We start from the raw sequence: 21,074 nt of genomic DNA, 5'->3' as shown, positions 1-21,074 counted from the left end.
TGCCATCCCACCGGTGATGCATGTCATTGTGCAAAAATGGAATTTGTGGATCGATCAAGCAGCCATCCTGCGAGGCTTCCAGGCCGACGATCGATAGTACAACCGCAAAGTAGAGGTGGGCCTTCTTCCATGACTCAATCATGCTCAATACTCAAGACGTCGACTACTCAGGCTGCCGTGGAGAATAGCCGCATATAGGGCATTGACGCAACTGCATGGATCCAGCTGCGAAGAAAGACAATCATCGTCTGTTTCGGATGTATGCGCAATCCTTCCATGTAGAAGCACAGTGAAGGTGTTGAGGGGTTTTGTAGATCGGGCCTTTCGAGCCTGTGTGCAAATAATCGCAATGTCCTGAAGGGAGGCGCCCCCCGAGCATGTATACCGGGTAGTCATCGCGCCACTTGGCACGTAACAAAGTGCCCCTGTGGTTTAGTTGCCCACAATGTGTTGTCGTAGAATGGACCTACCTAATTAGCCGCTACCTCGGAACTGCCGCTTGCAACGAAAGCAATCCGGGATGAGACTTCCACATATACGCATCTTCTTGTAGCGCTATTGCACAATACCTACTAGGCGAGGATGTGCTTGATGAAAATAGCGGTGAAGATCTGATGGGGTTGAGGCGAATACTAACCATCTTCGTATTTGCGCATCGTCTCGCTGCCAAGGAACTCCACTGTACGAGAGAGCCGCGCTATGGCAGCATGAAAACGCCTTCAGACTTGCGGTTGCTAATGCATGGCAAAGCACCCAAAATGTGGGGTGCGTAACCACCCTTTTTCGATATGTGGTAGTTTGCGAGACTGGCACCGTCAACTTAACATAATCCCTCCACAACGTGGGGAGAGTATTCGGGTTGTCCTTGGTTGGCCTTGTCCAGATCAAAGATATCCAGCTCGTCCATTTTGGCGTGAGCAACCTGCCCACAAGTCGCCGCAAATCTCTTCCGTACACATATATAAACCGCCCGAAAGAAGCGAAAACTGCAGAACCCGTCTGGACCAAGGTCACTGTCGAGACTTATGGAGATCCATCCATGACTTGAAGCACCAAACTCTGTGTCAATGTATCGTGGTCCATTGAGAGATCCGAACCATGTGGGCTCCCTCCCCCCATGCCTTGATAGTGGGCTTCCCGCAGTACAGATGCATATCGCGTGTTGAAACCTGCATTTGTTGTCCTGAGGTGTTGTCCTAGACTGAGGTCCGGCTGTAGTAACCTGCAAAGTCTCTTGTAGGCATAAAAAAGGCGCTGGTGCACCTGCAGACAGTCAGTCCCGTCTACTTCGTGGTTCACAAATAGACGCGACCACCGTCGATGAGGGAAATTTTTGTAATACACATGGAGCATAACATAAAGAAGCTGTACTCCATCAGTTCAAAGACACCGTTGCTGTCCAGAGCTGCAGTTCACTGTTACTTCAGCGTGTTATCCGTATATCACTGATGGTATCAATGGTTTCGCTTTCCCACGGGAAAAGCGACTTCGTTGTCGGTGATGGAGGAGTCGAGGTTAGCGCCTGTGGTCACTGAGGCATAAGCTTTGATGACGACTTAACACGGTGAGTGGCATTGGTCGTGATTATGGGACGGCAGCAGCATTCCACGTGATGTGACCCCCACGAGGCAAACCCGTCCAAGGCCTATCCGTCAAATGATATGCCCTAAACCCCTTACTAAAGATCTGGGACCAGAATGACGTGCAGATAACCAATCGTTCGATCTGCCCAAGGGCTCTTTCGCGTGTTTTCGATGAAACTTACTTGATAACACAGGATGAGGTTCTCAATACAACCGTTTTTCAACTCCGCATTCCACTCTATGGTCACGAAGCGAGTATACACCCCCAAGTCCAAGCTTGCAGGTTTATGACCTTAGAGATGGCAGTTTTTCCAAATAAGGTTTCCCTTTCACTCGAGTGGATGATACCGTTTTCAAAGTATGCTGAATAATGGATATTTTGCTGAAAGATTATATCTCGCGTTCGCGTTCTCAGAAAGCGTTTCACGACAAGTCTGGAAGCACGCAGAGAAAGCTACTTGCTAATTCCCGGCATAACAAATTTTGTCAGAGTAGAAAAGAGAGGATGCAAGAAACCGCTAGATTTGTGTATACAGGACGGCTGCCTGCTGTACACAATGGTTGTGTTCAACGACAATGTCAACTTCGAGCATACAACCATCCATCATCACCAGGCCCATCGACGGAAATTTATGGTCGTCGGAAGGGATTACAGGGCCTGCCTGTATGCTCTGGTGTTGTCTTCAGTGGTGCGGTGTTCCACGAGGGCCCCGAGCGGATGTCATTATCTTTATCAGCACATGCGGATTCCAACGCAACGACGACTTACTCAAACCTGCCGTGCCGGTGCAATTTCTTTGATGCAGCTTGCTCGAAGTCTGGCAAAGACACAAGAGCTACGATAGTGACGCAGGAAGACTCGGTCGCCATGAAGAGTTTCTTCACGACCTGGTTTCGACCATGGTTTCAGCTTCGGGACCCTGACAGCTGCTGACAATACACTCTTCGGTTCGGAGCAACCATTAGGTTTGGGCGTTACAAGTTCGCTATTAAGTTAACACGTTAGCGGCGGCGGCTTCAACGTCTTTGAAACGTCACTTTCGTGGCTGGTTGCGAAGAGAGTTTTGCAAAGCAAGCATGGCAACCAGGGCGATAGGACTAAGAGCTGCCAAAAAAAACTGTCCCATGACGAACCCGGCACAGCGTGTCGATTTTAATGCAGTCGATTCCTGCCATCCGTTCTCTGAGCTTCTAGCCTCCCGCATGACGACGCTAAGGCACGCTTCATGATTGTGAATATTTCAACGTCATGGCGATGCTAGGTTTAGCGTCCCAAGTCGTCGTGGTGTCGCTCAGCGCCACAACCTCTGCATTAACGACTTCAAAACACCATCAAGTCCAGCAGTTGAGAAGCGGCATGTACAAGGAAGATGAGTCGTCCGAAATCGACCGAAACCCGCGGCCAGAACCAAAAAAGCGCTGACATTACATACTCGTGTGGCCTTTCGCTGAGTGTGATGAGTACAGGTTGGGTGCATAGTGTCAGAAACGATGGATAAGAGGAGTCAGTCGTCTGACGTCGCCTCTCGAACGTAATCACCAACGCTATTTTTATGTTTCAGGCTAAACTCCTCCAGACCGGCTTTGAGCCAAGATTTGGACGCGCCACTCCACACATCTCGCACTTAGTATATCCCCCAACGACAGTTTATCTGACCGAGCAGGACAAACTCAGTGCGGGGCCAATATTTGTCTTGGTTGTGCGGCACAATCTCAGCGAAATTTCACTCTTTCGCCTACACGTCTCGTCAAGTGCGGCTCTAAACCAGGGCAGATCCTGGACGATGACCGCTTGATCTTAGCTTCTAGCTTGCCATACACCCTTCACGGGCATCAATTTACAGTACTGATCAAGGCATCATGGATTTTCAAGAGACAACCTTGGCCATTCGCACGCTCGAGATCGGCCGCGCCACTGCAGGCAACCTGCAAGGTACGATGCATACGTGTTCGCGCGCCCGCAAAGCGTGGCATTTCGATCAAATAAAACATTGCGCCAAAAGCGTGACTACACTTGAGCCTCGTGAAGTCGTAATCGGAGCGGCATGCATCCGGTGTTTACGACAGTTTTGGCCGGCAGTATTTGTGCAACACAGTCAGAAGGACAATTTGACTTAGGTGAAGGTGGCCTCGTTGTCTTGGCTGAGTGAGCCACTGTTGGGAAAGACCTCCACACTTGTGTTATGTCTTCCCTATCATATTCTCATACGGCCCACACCACTTCCATCGGCGTCGCTCCGAATGCATCTCACCCTCCACTGGCAGACGCATGATTCCACTTCGGGCAATCAATACTTGGAAGTTGGCCGGCTGTATCTATCCCAGCGCAGCCTTTTGGAGTAATTCACTGCTATTATAGTGTCATTTCCAGCTCCACAGATGGAAAATGTCCTGGTTCGATGGCGCTGCATGACCACCACTTTTTCAGCATGTAAACACTCACAAGGCTATCTCGTAGATGGGCCGGTGACCAGTAGGACTCGAGACAGGTGCTTGTCTCTCTGCCTAGCGGCCGTATATAACCCGGCGGTGTCGCCGTTCTTGCTCCTCACATCTGTTGGAACTTCGGATACGACCCCTTGTGCTTCCCGACACATCAGTTATATTTTGAAGGTTTTCGTCGGCTTCGCTACTTTTTCTTTGACGATCACATACTTGAGCCGGCACAAGCCCGGCGACCTTTCCTTGAGGTTTGCTACACAAGTTCACCGAAAGATAGAGAAGTCTCTTTGCGGTATATTTAAACCTGGGAACGGTGCGCAGGATGTTTGCCAACTTCGTCCGGTCATTATTATCTCTTTGCAACTAGTCAAATCAAACTTCACAGGCAAGATGCGCTTGCTACCAGCCGCAACCTTGACACACGTCGGGCCGTCGGACTCATTGGCGTCTAGCCCGGCTCGACAACCCCCGTCGTTGGACGACGACAACTCGACCGATGACGAGTTTGACATGCCGTTACTTGAACGCAATCCCCTAACTTATTTCCTTACACCCCCTGATCCTCTAAATGAGGAACCCGAATTTGAATTCGATTTCGATGCCGGAATCGAAGACTCGAACCATCCACCGGAGATCGTCCGCAGTATAAGCCCGTCAACGCTCGACGGCCTCAAGCGATACAAACCCAAGAACAAAACTGAATGCGCCATCGTTGACGATGGTGACATGGACATTGACGACGACGACGACGACGATGAGGACTACATCCGGTTCACGCCCCACAACAGCCTGAACAAGGGTGGCTTCCCGTTCGACCTCCCTGACGTCGGCTTCGACCGGCCCAAACCAGCCGGTGTAACGCAAACCAGGACGACGGAAGCGCTGCTCTCACCGTCGGCGTTCCACATCGGCTCGCCGCGGGGTCGGCCGGCCAAGCGGTTCTCACCGCCTCCTCCTCCCCTTCCCCCTTCCTCTACCGCTTATTATCCACCACACCGGCGTCCCGCCTTCCCCCGGGGAAGGACCCGCAGCGCACCCCTGCTTCGTCGCCATCACTCATGGCGCGAGCCCTCTCCCGACGTCTGGGCCATTGAGGAGGAGCCCGAAAAGGAGACCATGAGCGAGATGGGCTTCAGTGCGGAGGACTTATTACACTACGATCGCGACAAAACAATGCCTATAGATATCCCGGCTGCGAAGCCAAAGAAGAAGGTTAGGTTCATCTTACCAGTCGATACGGACTGACGAGGCGACTTTCACTATTATTGTTTGTTATTATTGCATGTGGTGGTACGTGGGGAGTTGAGAGGAGGCGATTTGATTTGGCATCTGGAATGCATGCATACACACTCGGAGTCGGTGGCTTGAGTTCTAAGATTTCTTACGAGCATTACTATCTGTATCTTTCAAGGGGCCATATGGGGGAGGCAGTTTTGGTCATGGTGGGAAAGCAGGTGGAAGGCAACAGATTGATTTGCCTGCCGAAGATGGCGGGTGAAAGCACATGTCTACTGTCGAGGATATCGGATACCATTTCCTATTGACTTACGTACCTAAGTAGTGTTAATTCATAGCTGCACAGCTCATTCATAGTCTGCTTATTGCTTGTAAGCTTGTTCAACTCCTATCATGATTTCGTCCATACTACGCTTTCTCAGTTCCCCTGAAATTTAGACGTGTTCATGGCCCTTCTTTGCTGAGCAAGCTGTTAATCAACTGACTAAGAATACGGTAGTCAATATCTCCGCGTATGCTTACTAAAGATTCCAGATTGCACTACACGGCGCCGTAAGCTTGCCTGCCGGAATATGAGCATCGCCTCTCTCCCCACCATCCGAACTATCACGACCATCAGCCGCCAAGCAAGGATTACATTAGTGTCAGTCATCAGCCAAAATGTCAGACAGGCTATGCATCCTGGGTCGTGACTCACCACCCGCAAAATACCTAGTCTGAAGCAGAGCTATTAGGCATGCAATTCAAGAGTCTAGTAGTCGTGACGACAACATGACGGTATTCTTCATCTGGGCGCTGCGTGTTCCAAAAACTGCGCCGGGTGCCAAGTGTGCGTGTGTGAACGTAATTAAGTCCTCGAGAGACAGATGGGGAACATAATACGGCAACATCGGCTGCGTCTTCGACTTAAGTCTAGGCCAAGTGAGTAATATATGGCAATGTGGTATTATTTCCATATACAGATTTTCCGCAAAGGTAGCAAAGATAGCGGCTTTAGTAAGACGGGGAAATCTACGTTAACGTACCCCACGGTCCAATCGAACAGACGGTCCAATTCAACACTTTCGCGCATTTCCGTACAACCTAGGTTTTATCCCTTATTTTCCACCTTCTACAATGGCACGTAATTGGGAAGAAAGCGATATTCAATTAGCGCTTCAAGCGCTTCAAAATAACCCCAAACTAAGCGTACGATCCGTAGCACGGATCTATAATATCCCTCATACAACCTTACGTCACCGATATCGCGGCGGTACTTCACGACAGGATATACGATCACCAACGCGACGCAGGACGCGTCGGTATTAACTGGGCTTCGAGCTTCGTACGACGACAACCAGACCTCCCGGCGCGTTTTAATCGAAGAATCGACTACCAGAGAGTCCTTTGCGAAGATCCCGACGCGTACCGCGCGTGGTTTTATCTCGTACGGAATACAATTAATAAGTATGGAATTCAAGAGGAGGATATCTATAATTTTGACGAGACTGGGTTTCTTATGGGTCAAATCTCATCCGAGATAGTTGTAACGACCTCTGATCGACGTGGAAGACCTAGAGCAGTACAGCAAGGGAATAGGGAATGGGTTACAGTTATCCAGGGCGTCGGATCGGACGGCTATACTATCCCTCCGTATATCATCTTTGCTGGTAAAACTCACCTATCTTCGTGGTACGAAAATAGCCTACTACCAAAGGATTGGGTTATCGCGGTTACGAAAAATGGCTGGACTACAAATGAAAGAGGCGAGGACTGGATTCGACATTTCGATCAACATACAAAGCTTCGTACGAAAGGTGTTTATCGCCTCTTAATTCTCGACGGCCACGAGAGCCACCACTAGACCTCTTTCGAGCTCTACTGCAAAGAGAACTCTATTATCACACTCTGTATGCCTGCTCATTCGTCGCATAAGCTCCAACCTCTCGATATCGGCTGTTTTCGTGCACTGAAAAGAGCGTACGGTAAAGAAATTGAGGATCTTATGCGGGCACATATCACCCATATCTCGAAGGAGGACTTCCTCTCCGCGTTCTTAAAAGCGTTCCAGGCAACTTTTACGATATCAAATATCCAGGGAGGTTTCCGAGGGGCAGGACTCGTACCGTACGATCTGGAATATGTGATTTCGCAGTTAGATGTGAAGTTACATACTCCAACACCTCCGGGTACCTCGTCTGGCCTTCCTATTATCTGGGAGTCGAAGACCCCAAATAACCCAATTGAGGCACAATCCCAGACCGAATACGTGAAAAACCGAGTTATACGACATCAAAATAGCTCTCCGACAGCTACACTTACTGCACTTGACCAGTTTGCGAAGGGTACGACGCAGGTTATGCACCGGCTTGCTCTTTTAGAGGGTGAGAACGCCGCGCTTCGAAAGGCAAATGAGACACTTAGCCGGCGGCGTTATACGAGAAAAAATCGTTTACAGTATGGAGGATCACTTCGTATACAAGCTGAGGAAGATTTACAGTCTCAGAAGCTAGTTAACGGAGAGTTAGATAATAAATCGCGCTGGAGTCGTAGTCGTACGAGGAGGCCAGAGATACTTCAGCAACGCTGTAGGACGTGCGGAGAGCCCGGTCATAATATGCGTACTTGTCAGAATAGTAAAGAGATATCTGAAGAAGATAGTTCCGAGTAGTTTTAATTGTTTTTTTACGTTATAGTTTAATTAACTTATATCTTATTGTACGAGGTCTTGTGGATCCAAATCAGAGGATCTGATTGGCTACATCGTTGCTCTTAAGCAACATTTCGTAGCTTTGGAAATAGCTGAGCTTTCTAGAAAAAACACCATCAAAAGAGATCTGAACCACACAACTGACTTGGCACGAAATCAATCCTGATATTCGTGACTTGAGTCCTGTGAGGTCAGATCGACCAGGATACACAGTCTTAAGAAGTGTTCAATTGGACCGTGGGGTACGTTAGATGATATAGACCAGGTTTGGCTATACATGTGAAAGGAGGAGCGGGGGGGTCAGTATTAAGTGCCGCCAAGGAAATGGAAATAATGGTTTCGGCCCTTAATGGAAAATGGGCCGAACATGACGCTACGAAGTGAATGTACTCGTAGCTGGATTGCCGGGAAATAAACCTGAGTTCCTATTTTACCAACCATCATCCATAGATGACTTTAAACACCCCAACGCCTGGCCACGATGCAATTCCTGATTTAAGTACAGAGTTGGCTGTTGAATTAGCCGTATGTAGTAGTCTAAGCATTGAGTTCCTATTCATCCTCCGCTTCTTCGAGGGTCACAGCCTTCGCTTTCCCCTTATCGCAACTGCTTGATTCCTCCGGCTCACTATCAGCGTGGCTCTCACTGGGTGCATCGTTTTTCGGCTCCGTTTCGGTTGTAGATCCAACTGCAGAAGAAGGCCCAGCTCCGCCATTAGCGAAGAGCTGTGCGGCACCACCCCAATTCGGCGCCACAGGCGTGGGAGCAGCTACCTTAGGGAGTTCCGTCTGCCTTTGCAACGGTGCTGTTGAGGACTCGTTTGGTCCAACATGATAATGGGAACTAGTCTCTTCCCCAGTTGTGTGGCTTGAAACCTCAGGGTGGACAGGTGCAGATTCACTGCCTGAGGCTTGGGATACCTGGTGTGACTGATCGTGAGCTTCCATCTGGGTTCCGCTCGGTTGCGCAGAGTATTGCAGTGGCTGGCCATCTACACGCTGGAGCGGCATAAGCGTCCATCCCTGAGGGATAACTACACCTTCGGGCAGATCAGGGCTACCAGCAGGAATAGACGCAGATGTAGTGGGAGCACTGTGTCGCGTGAGAGAGGGTGTATTGGCTCGAGGAGGATAAACTGGAAAGGGTGCCATCTGAGGCACTGTTGAAAATGGTGGTAGTGGCTGCTGGGGTTGGAAATACTGACTTCCCGGGAGCTGCACTGGTGGGGGTACTTGTTGAGGTTGCTGCTGACTTAGACGCAGTCGTTGAAGTTCCCCCATAAGAGCATATAACGTCTGCAGCTCGAACTGCGTCGCTTGAAGGCCTTGCATTTCTTGTTGTAATCTTTGAGAAATAGCGTGGAGCTGCGCAGTCATCTCCGCGATACTGTTCCCGCCAGCATTCAGGGTAGCAGCTTGGATGGGCGGTGGAACAACTGCTGCTGCTGCTACCGCTGGAAGTTGGGCCGGCGCATTTCCCCCTTGCAAGGCAATTCGCTGAGCCAGTTCCTGGGGGTTGCCTTGAGCAAACCCCAGCCTAAGGGGTCCGAATTGGAACATTCTAATCCCATTAAGACGAACCTGGCGAGGTTGGTTGCCATCAGCAGCTCCGTGGTCGTGGCCAGGCTGGCCTGGGGCCGGTGGTTGCCCCCCAGCATTCATTCGAGCAGCAGCATCGCCATTAGGGGCTGCTCCATCGATGACAACAGACCTCCGACAAGTCGGACAGACTTGTTGCCTCTCGAGCCAGCTCTTGAGACACCCAAAATGTAGGATGTGCCCACAAGGGAGCTTCTTCGGACGTGTTCGTTCCACAGCCCCGGCAACGTTGGGGTCCCACAGTCTCATCTCCTCCCTGCAAATGATACACGTGTCCTCGCGGGATAGCTCTTCTTGAGTCGCATCAGGATATCTGTTCATGTCTTGCAAAGCCTTGCGGTATCGGATGAGCGCACTGAGCCTCTTGAGGAATGATCTCGTGGTCAGGAACAGATCCCGCATTATGTGGATAGGCAGACCATAGAACATCATGAGCACTGCGAAGAAGGCGCTGTACACTCCAAGCTTCACGAAGTCTGTATGGTAGTCAGTAAACCCCGCCAAACCGCCAGACTAGATGTATCTGGTACAGCTGCTTACCTGCAAAGAGGTCCAGACTCAATATCCACTGTCCCTTGGACTCCCAGCCAGAGACTTCGATGTCCATCTCGTCCACATCATCTTCGTTGGGCAACTCCTCCTGGTTGGCAACTTCTGCCTCTGCAGCATCGCCCGACTCGCGCCGTCTCAGAATGTCGGTTCGTTGATCTCTGATTTGTTTGCGGCGTTCCTGCAGCCTCTGGCGGGTCTGCTTGTGGACGATATCGGCCTCTACCAGCGACAGGATGTATCTAGCTCCGGTGCGGAACGAGCATGTCGTCAATATGGCGAACTCAAACAAGAACATGACCATCATGTTGGGACGGGCCTGGATGATAACTGTGTTGACCGCGTACATGAACAGCCAGGTGTCGTAGATGATGCTGACCAGCAGGGATATGCTCAGTCTCGTGTGGAACAGTCGGGGATTCGCGGGCGGTTGCTGTTCGAGAATCTCGACGCGACCTTCTCCAATCCATTCCCAGACCTTTCCGGTGACCAACGCAGTGAACATGACTAGAAACCATGCTCCAACTTCCTCACGAAAAATAGTCATGGCCAGGCATGTTTCTGTCACGGCGAACCAGGCCTTCTCGTACAGCTGTTCGATCTCGACGGGTCGCAGTTGGCCGTAGCATAGTCGTTGCAGCCCCCACACGACGGTACCATATATCAGGAGGACCAAGTTGATAAGGATCTGTTTGCACCAGGGATGGAGTTAGTGCACCGTCGCTTCTCGGGGCTGACTCCCTATGACAACCGCAACTTACCATAAGGCTAAGGTTATTCTGCGAGAGATATACCATGGCGGAGTAGAAGTTGGCCCTCTGGTTGAAGGCATAAGTAACGACGCTGGCTGCGAGAGCCGTCGAGGCCTGTAAGCCAAGTCAGTCCAGTTGGCGAAGCTATACGGAGAAGCTATACGGTACGGCTCCTCCTCAACAGGGGGATCGGAAGCTTACCGCAGCGTACCACGCGAGCCTCATCTTGTCACGCGGGTCTAGACAAAAGATGACGAATTGGGGAATACTCGCGATACCTAATCAAGTGGCCATTTTTCGGTGGAAGAAGTGTCGTGGAGCTTTCGCCGTCGGTTTGATTCACCCTCAATTGATGCCACGTTATGACATGGGACAGTCGGAAGTTGCAACCGCGACCCAGGTTGAATGACGCAGCAGGCGCCACCCCTCTCTTTAATTGCATATGTCAGCTAGCGAGGTGCAATAATGGTGGTAGATTGCAACTACGACACTCGGCGGCCCCGCTAATCAAGATTAGTTCTTGGCATCGATTTATGTAGATAAAGAATGCCAAGCCGGCCCGTTCCAACTTTACCGGCGAGACAGAAACGGGATCTACAAAAAGGCCGGCGGAACTGGGCCCACAGCTACATGCCATAATTGATCCACGGACATGCATAGTCACAGTTAAGGTATTATGCCCACGTGAGGACTGTAATTTGAGTCAACAGGTCACAGCGGAGTTATGTGTGGTAAGGCAGTATAATATCTACACAAACCTGGATACATATATGTATGTAAGGTCTCCCGGATGCGAACTTGGGAGCAACGAAGCTGTGTCATATTGAACAGCAGAATAATCCATCTCGACGCCGAATTTCAGCCACCAAAGGTTTCCCCGGAACATTTTTGCCGCCGTATGAGCAGGAAACTTGGACGATAATAGATCGCCAACTCCAGGAGACACTGAAGTAGAGCACTCCTTGATATTTAGCTCCATCTCGACACTTGCGTAAGGACGCTATAGAAGCGTGTTAAAGTTGGTAATGACGCCTCTAGTAATATCAGATAGATAAGAAATAGCAGAGTGGGCATTAGCGTGGAAAATTACCAATTCCGCAAGTACCTCCAACTTGCGTTCGTCTTCGGTTATTATGCACGGCTTGAATACCATTCATCAATATGGTCAAATGAGCCAGCATGTTGCGTCCGAGGCTGAGCTTGGGGCACTTTGTCAGTGCCCACATTAACAAAACCCGGAGTACTTTAGCAACGAGGACTCATTATAAGTGATAGAGCCAACGGCATGACACAATAAACGGCGTAGGGACTAATAGCCCGGTATTCCATTGTAGTAGATCGTAATATCGGGCTATAAGACCCTGCGCTGTTTACTTGTCATGAACTTGAGTAAGAAGTAAGAAGCTGTAGGTCATAGATACAGCTTGGGAGGGGAAGCGCGGCTGATAACTGTGTGCTTTAGTCACGCAAGAGGTAGGAGAGATGGATGTCATGTGTAAGAAAAGTGGATTAAGTATCTTAGGCCGTGGTATACTCGTCAGGATTTACCAAGTCTCCAACCGGCACGTATAACTCAAGTGGCAGCTTGGCGATGAGCTATTATAGACTGACCACCCAGAACTGAAAGCCGTGAGCAGATTGGTGGATTTTTTCACGAGCCACAAATCAGTCTTACCAATTACTGAGTTATCCTATATTTAAGGCTCGTGGTGTGGGGGTTGGATGCCTTGCATGTTCACCATCAATGGAACTTCCTGGGATCATCATAACTTACTACGGTGTTGCCTTCCCGATACAAGTTTACCTGCGTGCTTTCGTAAATTTGGGCTACGGGGTTAACCAATAGCTATTTTCACTAAGGTTTCAGTCAAGCCATGTTGGCCACGAAACATGGGGTAAAATCCTGCAGGAGAAATAACGAACATCACTGTTTACAGAACAACAGTCAGATGTGCACGGCTTCTTCCGTACAACGGTAACCGTCACTTCTACAGGCTCACATTTTTCTTACTATGTTGCAATTTGCGGAGGAGTTACCTGTTCAGGCAGCTCTGGGAGCCTAGTTTGCATTTGGGGGTCATCTCAATCTGTTCACCTGCACTCAATTTAGGTAACAAAAACAGAGCTTGTTGGGGACAACATGAGCTTGGATGCGATGGCACCAAGGCCATTCATGTCTTATTCAAACAAATCACACCAATGGCCTTTTGATTGTAGTGGGCATGGCGCCTGCAGCTTTCCTGTAGCTGGGTGAACTACTCCGGCATCATCCTGCTTATTTGCGTCGCCAGTATATGCCAATTATTTACGTTCAATTGCATTGTGGTTACTATATGGTCTGAGCAGGTCTCTTTTCTGTATCAAACAACGCAGCATGAAGGTAGTTGGCGTATACCAACCAGGCGCCCATTCCGATTTTCCGAGTTACGAGTGGAGGCCGCTGACCCAGGATCAGGCTACAGATGGTGTCATCAAGGTTGGCAACCTGTAATACAGACCGTTGTGTAAAAACGGGTTGATCGACTTTGGGCAGCTGCAAGAGTCCAGATTAGTCGATGAATATCTCATTTGTGCATCGGGTATTCAGCCGCGGACATCACCATGGCCTGACAAGACACAGTGTGCCTATGAGACATTGTGCTTTTTGCAGGGATTAATGCCGATCTAGATCCTGTTCCCCGGGCCAATTGTTGAGACCCGAAATCTTGAGACTTACTAAAACAAGTACAATGCATTGAACGAACCAGAAAATCCAATCACCAGCTTTCTCATGGCCGACCACACATCCAGGCTTACACTCCTGGATGAATCAGCAATAACCACCCGCCAGATCCTTCGCAATAATTTCAGTTCAAGCCGACTATGATTCCACTCGTAAGATATTATTGTTGCCTCATGATTATCACCGGTGAAGTTCCTATTACCTAAACGCAGTATGTTCGGTCAGATCAACTGGAGCATGACCTCAAGAGCGATGCTGCAGTAACCAATGGTGGTTTGTGGATGTATACCAACGTAGGTATCACGGTAGGGAGCATTTGCTGCTTGGAAATAGTGGCTTCCTTACCATGAACGGCCCCGAACCTTGTAACTGGAAGACGCATGTAGTGTACAGGATTGAGAAATGCATATTCCCAATGTGACTGCCTCGTGTGAGCTGGCAGCAGGCAGGAAACCCGAGTACCTCTCAGTTTATGTCCAGGGCTTTTGAGTGTTAAAACAGCAGGAATTACGACAACAAATCTTTAGCTAAGTCAATATATGAGGTAAATAATAGGCATTGTGATATTTGGATGCACTATCCAGGTCTTGTGGTCCTGTGAATAATATGGTAGACATCTGAGGAGAGCACTCGACATAACCGACACTACCGAAACTTTTAATATGGGGCATATTTCTAGGGGCGTGTGTCTGAAATGCCCTTGTGGATTTGAAAGCATGACGCTATTTGCGTCGAGACGCACACCAACTTACGTTCCGTACTCAAGTACCAACCTTCTTGGCCAAACTTCACCGGTGAACTGCCCAGGTACATAGCCAGCCTACACGACTGAAATGCGTACAATATTGCATAGAGACCAATACTCACCACATTATCTGATGGGATTTTGAGCTGCATAACGTGAGATTCGTACTATAAAATCGCCGTATTTTTTTCTTGTATTCCTTCCTGGATCACCAACTGAATAGTTCAACACTGGCAACAGTTCTTGGACAATTATCTTTGCATTGATCAAATACCACGCCTATATATGTATATATATATATATATTTCAAGGCTATTCACCTGTCCTAAATATGTCTTCTCCATCGTGCCCAGTTGTCAACGGTGGCTTCCAGGGCGATGACTCTGCCGAACCCCCCCATATCATCTCGAGCCAGCCTTCAGCCGGCAACGAGTTCATGAGAATAACCACGGCTTACCCAAACCTCTCATCCACAGGATGCACTGCCAAATTCTGCCAATCCGGGCGGATGAAACATACTGACGAGGAACGAGTCGGACGAAACCAGCCCCTGGATGCCATCGAGAAGGATGCTGTCGACTTCCTCCATCAACTCCGCCAAGCTGGCATGATCGATTCCGAGCAAGCCTTGAAGAAGCGGATCCAGTATGTCATAAAGGAGATCAAAACCAACTCGGTTACCGCTAGATACAATGCCTGCAATGGCGTTGGCTCAGACTCGGTCCGGACTCCCACGGTCGGGATTGTTGGCGGCAATTGGAGCCAAACGTCCCAGGAGCTTGAGTTCGGTATTCGACTCGCATGGAAACATTCTAGAAAGTGCATCATGCGCTCCGAATACAAGGATCTCAGGTAAGACCTGAAATACTTCACACAGTCTAATACTCCTGGATTTATACTGACTAGTCGTTAGGCTCTGCGACCTCCGCCATATCACCACGAGTTCCGCAATGGCTAAAGAGTTAATTGCAAACGCCCAGGTTGCCTTCAATCATGGAGAAATTCGCCCGACAGGTATCTTGCCTTTGGACCTGAGAAATGCGGACCGAAACTAAACATGTCAGTTTTTGTCTTTCCACCTCGTCGACCCAACGAGCGCGGTCCCATGATATGGAACCCACAGCTTTTCTCCTTTGCGGGCGTAAGCCAACTCCTCCTACTATAATTGGCTGGTGCCGCTTGCTGATAATTATCAGTACGCTGAAGATAACAATGACATCCTGGGGGACCCTATGAATGTCGAGCTGACGAAGGCGATCATTGAGCTTGGTTGGAAACCACCGAGGGTCCGCACAAAGTGGGATATGCTTCCTCTGGTGACCATGGCCCAAGGTGAGGATCCGGTCATCACCGAGATCCCGAAGGATATCTTTCCGTGTGTACCAATTCAGCACCCACGATACAGGCTTGCCTTTGATAAGCTGGGCTTGAGGTGGGTTCCTTCTCCTGCATTGAGCAGGTTGGGATTTACCATTGGCGGTGTACAATGGTACGTATGGAAATACTCTGCCAGAACCCTACGCTGTTGGCTCTGAATGGCTCTAGTATACGAGACAGAATACTGATCTGTATGTAGTAAGTAGTTGCCTTCTCAGGAGAAATACCCCGTCTACCCGTGTGGGAAAGCATCGAAGAAGATGTATAAAATAAGGACTCCGGGTTCTGACCTGCTACCAGACACTGCAAGCCCATTTATGGGTTGGTTCATGGATGCAGAGATCGGAGTGAGAAACTTGGCAGATACGTTCAGGTACAATGTTTTGCCTCAAATAATCAAGCAGTTGGGGCTCTTCAATGGCGAGCTTGACAGTCTTCCAGACTTTGAACGCCTCGCGTTATTGGTGAGTACAAGCCCGCGTACCGTGTGCACTGTCAGCAGTTGACCATGCATCAGTCGAGAGCACAACTTGAGCTCAACTTCGCCGTTTCTTATTCATTTGCGAAAGCTCAAGTCCGAATGATCGATTCTCTCAGCGCATCAGAAGTGTTCTCGAGATTTGATGACGAGCACCTGGCCGAAAACGGCTATCGACTACCTTCAGACCCTTACTGGCTCGCGCCGCCTCAAGGATCAATCATACCACTTTGGCATCGCGGCGCTTCTCCCAACTTCCAGCCAAAGCCGATGATCTGTCATCATGTTCAAGACCCAATCAAGACCTGGCGGAGGGAGAACGGGCAGAGTGATATCGAAATTTCCCACGAATCACAACTGAACATTCGTCTCGAAGTTGACTCTGCCCCTTCTGTTGTACGGAGAAGGAGACTCTCTGTGGCCTTTTGCAGTTCCGGAACGGTAGCTAGCAAGCTATGCAAGAAACTACAAACGCTTCTCTGCCATGCCGCACGTACCAGACCCGATTTTGGTTGCGTAATGCCGATACAGACTCTCAATGCTTTGAAGAAGTCCAAGCTGAGGCCCGATGACGTTTTGGTCGTCATAGCCAGTAACACCAGACAAGGAGAAATGCCTCAGAATGGCCAGGAGTTTGCCCATGGCCTGGAGACTGATAAATTCTCCGTGAAATGTTCCTTTGCTATCTTCGGCAATGGAAGTAGAGACTACGCTGATACTTTCAACCACACCGCCATCAACTTGGACAGGGCGTTACGAATAGGTGGTGCTGCCTCGCTCTTTGATCCGGTATTTGCAGATACCGCGGTTGAGAGCCCGCCCTGGAGGATATTCGACAGTTTCTGCGAGAAACTTCTCGAGTCATTGACAGGAGTTTGTCGAGGCCCGAGGAATACTTTACCCCAACCGGCTCCATTAAGATCACCAGCTGAGCCGTTGCTCGATACCGCCAGTTGGTTTCGAGCACACATTCAACACGTTATTGGCGGAGTCTCCGAGCAAGGTATAAAGCGAGTCCAGCTCGACATCGGGAGCCGCACATACGCAACGATGAGTTACCTCTCACTCCTGCCACCCAATGCCGAGAGCACCGTACAAGCCCTCCTTTCGAATCTGAATATCAAGCCAGACGAGCGACTACATTTTGCCAGCGGCATAACAGTTGAGGAGTTTTTCCGATTCTACGCAGACCTCAAGCAACCATTCAAAACATTTGATTGGGCAGCAGAGATTCCGTTCCAGGGGGCCGCTGTTCCCGAAGAGCTGATGACATTACCGATTCTAGAGGCGGTGGCGGGACTGCCGACAAACTGGCAACACTGGGCTGCGTTAGAGAACTTGTGCTGTGCTGTACCCAGAATACAACCACGCAAGTACTCCATTGCAAGTTGTCCCAGTTACAGCGGAAATAGCGGTCGTAAGGGCTGCGAACTGGAGCTGCTTGTCCAGCAACACGCCGGGGGCAGGTTCTCTGATATTTTCCTCAGCATGACCCAGATCAGCTCGACACTGACTTGCAAGATCGAGCGCGCAACGCACCTGGAATCCATGGCTGGAGCCACTGATCGTCCTCTCATCATCTTCGCGACAGGTTCCGGTGTAGCTCCTGTCCGTGGCTTACTACAACATCGGACGGAGCTTGTTCGGCAAAAAGGGGCGGTTGGTAACAGCAAGACACCATACCCTCATGCCCCCATCACCCTTTTCTCTGGATTCAAAGCTGAAGACCAGCCGCTGGTCCGAGAAGCGCTTGCTGACGCCGAACAGCTGGGCTTGTTCGACTTGCTCCGGTTGATGCCCAGCAACCTGGAGAAAAGGCGTGCGCAGGATATGGTATTCGAGGAAGGACTAGGCCTTAAGCTGGTGGAAAAGATCCAGGACAACGCTCTCGTGTTTGTCTGTGCCAAGCCTGAAGCAGAAAGCGACTTCTGTGGCAACTTGAGTGCTTTGCTAGGGAGGGATGTGAAGGATGCCCTGGGCGAGAGATACATAGCTGACATCTATCAGCCAGCTGTGTAACCTTAACGTAGAGTATGTTTGTGGCCGACATAGTTTTCGAGGACATTTGAAAAGGGCACGGATGTGTGGAGGCTGTTATTACGTTAGTTGACAGGTAGTAAAAGGTTCAAGCAACCTCATCTGGACTGTATACTTGCAGGTAGGTTCCATCTGAACAAGTATTTCAAGTTGCATCTGCGAGTGCGGGATGGTGAAGATGTTGATCTGTATCAACCCCTGACGCAGGCAAAGCAAGGGTTCCCCACAATACAAGCCCGCAGTGGGTCCATACAGGGATTAATAGAACTCTCTATTCGTAACGACAACTAGGTGCTCCAAGTCCGATCATCCAATTCTTGAAATTTCCGACCTGTATCACTCCTTTTTTTTTGGGGAGCCTTGCAGTTGGTCAAATTGGCATAGAGGTGATTTATTTATCTTGCTGTACTGTTATTCACTTCAGCAATTGCCTGCCTGCTCTTTTGCAGCTGCAATTGTTCTTACTTTGGCTTTGACGCCCGCAACCGTAATTTGACTGATGCCCCATCCCAAGTCCGAAGCTCGAAACTTTGCTGAACAGGAGCCGACACCTACGCCAGCTACTCAAGCTCCCCGTCCATCGCCTTGAAAGCGATACAATGACTTGAGACGAACCGCGCTAGCCTTCCATATAAAACACGCCTACACACATACAGACAGTTATCGAAAATGGGCGTGCGGCGCGTGCGTATTCTCATTACTGTCGTAGCCCTCTACATTCTTGGGTCGTGGTACTACAAATGGGGACCTCCCGACGTCCTCCCGCCATTGGCACCGGACGGACAATTGCAAGCAAGCCAGCAGAGCTCTAGCTCGAACGTCGTACGGTGGAAGAAGTTGCCGACTCGTTACCCAGCGGAAACGTTGGCTAAACTGCCTCGACAGGACCACAAAGTCAACATCCCTCGGGTCCAAGCACCAAACCCACAAGAAGACCCTGTCGCCAAGAGTCTGCGATTGCAGCGACTTGCCGCCGTTAAAGAAAGCTTCGTACATAGCTGGGAAGGATACAAGGCCAATGCCTGGCTACGAGACGAAGTGATGCCCATTACTGGTTCGGCGAAAGATCCCTTTGGGGGTTGGTCAGCCACCCTTGTGGACGCGCTCGATACTCTATGGATTATGGGCATGAAGGACGATTTTGACATGGCCGTGAAGGCTTGCGACCAAATTGACTTCGCGACGACAGCGACAAGGGACATCAACGTCTTCGAGACAACAATTCGGTATCTGGGCGGGTTCCTGGCGGCATACGAATTGAGCGAGAAGAAATACTCAACCCTGCTGAAAAAGGCCGTGGAAGTTGGGGAGTTGCTCATTTGTGCTTTTGACACGCCCAATCGTATGCCTATCAGTCGCTGGAATTGGAAGAGTTATGTCCGTGGCGATTCGCAGAAAGCCCCTTACAGCGTGCTGGTCTCCGAAATCGGGTCTCTCAGCCTCGAGTTCTCTAAATTATCTCAATTGACGGGCGACCTCCGCTGGCACGACGCCGCCCAGAGGATATCGGATGAGATGGAGCAAGGTCAAAGCAAAACATATCTGCCTGGGATGTGGCCCGTTGTCATCGACGCCTCCAAAACCCCGATCGCGTTCAACGGCGACACGTTCACGCTTGGAGGAATGTCTGACTCGCTGTACGAATATTTCCCCAAGCAATATCTACTGCTAGGCGGCATGCTTGAGCAGCCCAGAAGGCTATACGAGGGCTTCATCGATGTGGCCAAGCAGCACATGTTTCGTCGTGCCCTGAATCCTGACAATCTGCCGTTACTATTTTCGGGCGATGTTCGAATAGCAAGTCCGCGTGACGCAGGTAAGGTAGTGACTACACCACGAGCGCAACATCTCACATGTTTTGCCGGCGGTATGGTCGGACTAGCAGCCAAGATATTCGAACGTCCAGCGGACATGGAGGTGGCGATACAGCTGACCGATGGTTGTGTCTGGGCATACAACAGCACGCCATCAGGGATCGGGCCCGAGATATTCACCTTCATCCCCTGTGATCCAGACGAGGAGAAGGACGACTGCAAGTGGAGCGAGGAACGGTGGATTGACGCTGCGCGCGAGCACTGGCGTCCGCATCAAAAGGACAGGCCGGATGCCTCAGAAGAGCAGATTCGGGGCATCATCGAGAAGCGGAGGCTGCCGTTGGGCATGACGGAAGTCAACGACCGGAAGTACATTCTACGACCGGAAGCAATCGAGTCGGTCTTCCTAATGCGTCGCATGACGGGTGATGCCTCGTGGATGGACAAAGCGTGGGCTATGTTCGAAGCGGTGGAGAAGCACACCCGTACCAAGGTGGCTGCCGCTTCGCTGGACGATGTAACGATGGAAAGCCCATACCAAGTCGACAGCATGGAAAGTTTCTGGCTCGCGGAGACGCTGAAGTACTTTTATTTGGTATTTAGCGACTGGGATGTGGTTGATCTGGATACATGGGTGTTGAATACAGAGGCACACGCTTTCAGACGTGCGGACGCGGCGTGATTTACTGCGTCTATCATTGCGATACCATCGTAATGCTGGCAAAGGACCAGGGGTATAGATTTGATTTCGAAGCACGTAGTTCGTTAGCAATGCAAGACGTAACATATGGTGAGGTCCTTACAAGGCTTATGCGTTGAAGGGCCACTAAAAGAAGAGTTACATATTTGCTATTGCGCCTGCTATGTACGATACCCCACAATCGGTGACGCATCTCGGGATCATCAAGGTTTTGAAACCCGTTTTTGCACCCGGTTGTTGCCGATCCGAGATGCATACTTAAGCCAACGATCTCCCCGTCTCTAACATTTAATCTAGGACATTCTTTCGCGTGAAATGGCCGGTTTTGGGAGTTCCCAAGTCTGTTGAAGA

General features: G+C 50.1%; 5 protein-coding genes across 5 annotated transcripts; 4 read left to right on the top strand and 1 right to left on the bottom strand.

Annotated features, from left to right (window-relative positions):
• The first annotated feature begins 1,772 nt into the window (after positions 1 to 1,772).
• Positions 1,773 to 2,696, top strand: BCR38DRAFT_19906 (uncharacterized protein). Its single transcript, XM_040854084.1, has one exon. The coding sequence runs from the start codon at positions 1,954 to 1,956 to the stop codon at positions 2,515 to 2,517; it is 564 nt and encodes a 187-aa protein (XP_040721364.1). The 5' UTR covers positions 1,773 to 1,953; the 3' UTR covers positions 2,518 to 2,696.
• A 1,719-nt stretch (positions 2,697 to 4,415) lies between these two features.
• Positions 4,416 to 5,270, top strand: BCR38DRAFT_454214 (uncharacterized protein; the record flags this gene model as incomplete). Its single annotated transcript, XM_040861682.1, has 1 exon — positions 4,416 to 5,270. One exon carries the CDS (start codon positions 4,416 to 4,418, stop codon positions 5,268 to 5,270), a length of 855 nt encoding a protein of 284 aa, XP_040721363.1.
• Positions 5,271 to 8,502: 3,232 nt separating this feature from the next.
• On the bottom strand, positions 8,503 to 11,075 carry BCR38DRAFT_330459 (uncharacterized protein; the record flags this gene model as incomplete). Its single annotated transcript, XM_040854962.1, has 4 exons — positions 8,503 to 10,025; positions 10,090 to 10,786; positions 10,860 to 10,964; positions 11,052 to 11,075. 4 exons carry the CDS (start codon positions 11,073 to 11,075, stop codon positions 8,503 to 8,505), a joined length of 2,349 nt encoding a protein of 782 aa, XP_040721362.1.
• Positions 11,076 to 14,648: 3,573 nt separating this feature from the next.
• BCR38DRAFT_331289 (nitric oxide synthase) lies at positions 14,649 to 18,191 on the top strand (the record flags this gene model as incomplete). The annotated part of the gene is made up of 6 exons (XM_040855040.1): positions 14,649 to 15,169; positions 15,231 to 15,331; positions 15,382 to 15,458; positions 15,514 to 15,806; positions 15,969 to 16,158; positions 16,212 to 18,191. The coding sequence occupies 6 exons, from the start codon at positions 14,649 to 14,651 to the stop codon at positions 18,189 to 18,191; spliced, it is 3,162 nt and encodes a 1,053-aa protein (XP_040721361.1).
• Positions 18,192 to 18,530: 339 nt separating this feature from the next.
• On the top strand, positions 18,531 to 20,842 carry BCR38DRAFT_417999 (glycoside hydrolase). Its single transcript, XM_040859189.1, has one exon. It carries the CDS (start codon positions 18,879 to 18,881, stop codon positions 20,703 to 20,705), a length of 1,827 nt encoding a protein of 608 aa, XP_040721360.1. The 5' UTR covers positions 18,531 to 18,878; the 3' UTR covers positions 20,706 to 20,842.
• Positions 20,843 to 21,074: the final 232 nt, after the last annotated feature.

Source organism: Pseudomassariella vexata (assembly GCF_002105095.1).
Source record: "Pseudomassariella vexata strain CBS 129021 chromosome Unknown BCR38scaffold_1, whole genome shotgun sequence".
Taxonomy (NCBI): domain Eukaryota; kingdom Fungi; phylum Ascomycota; class Sordariomycetes; order Amphisphaeriales; family Pseudomassariaceae; genus Pseudomassariella; species Pseudomassariella vexata.
Note: the sequence above shows the minus strand (reverse complement) of the source record. Positions and strands in the feature narration are given on the sequence as shown.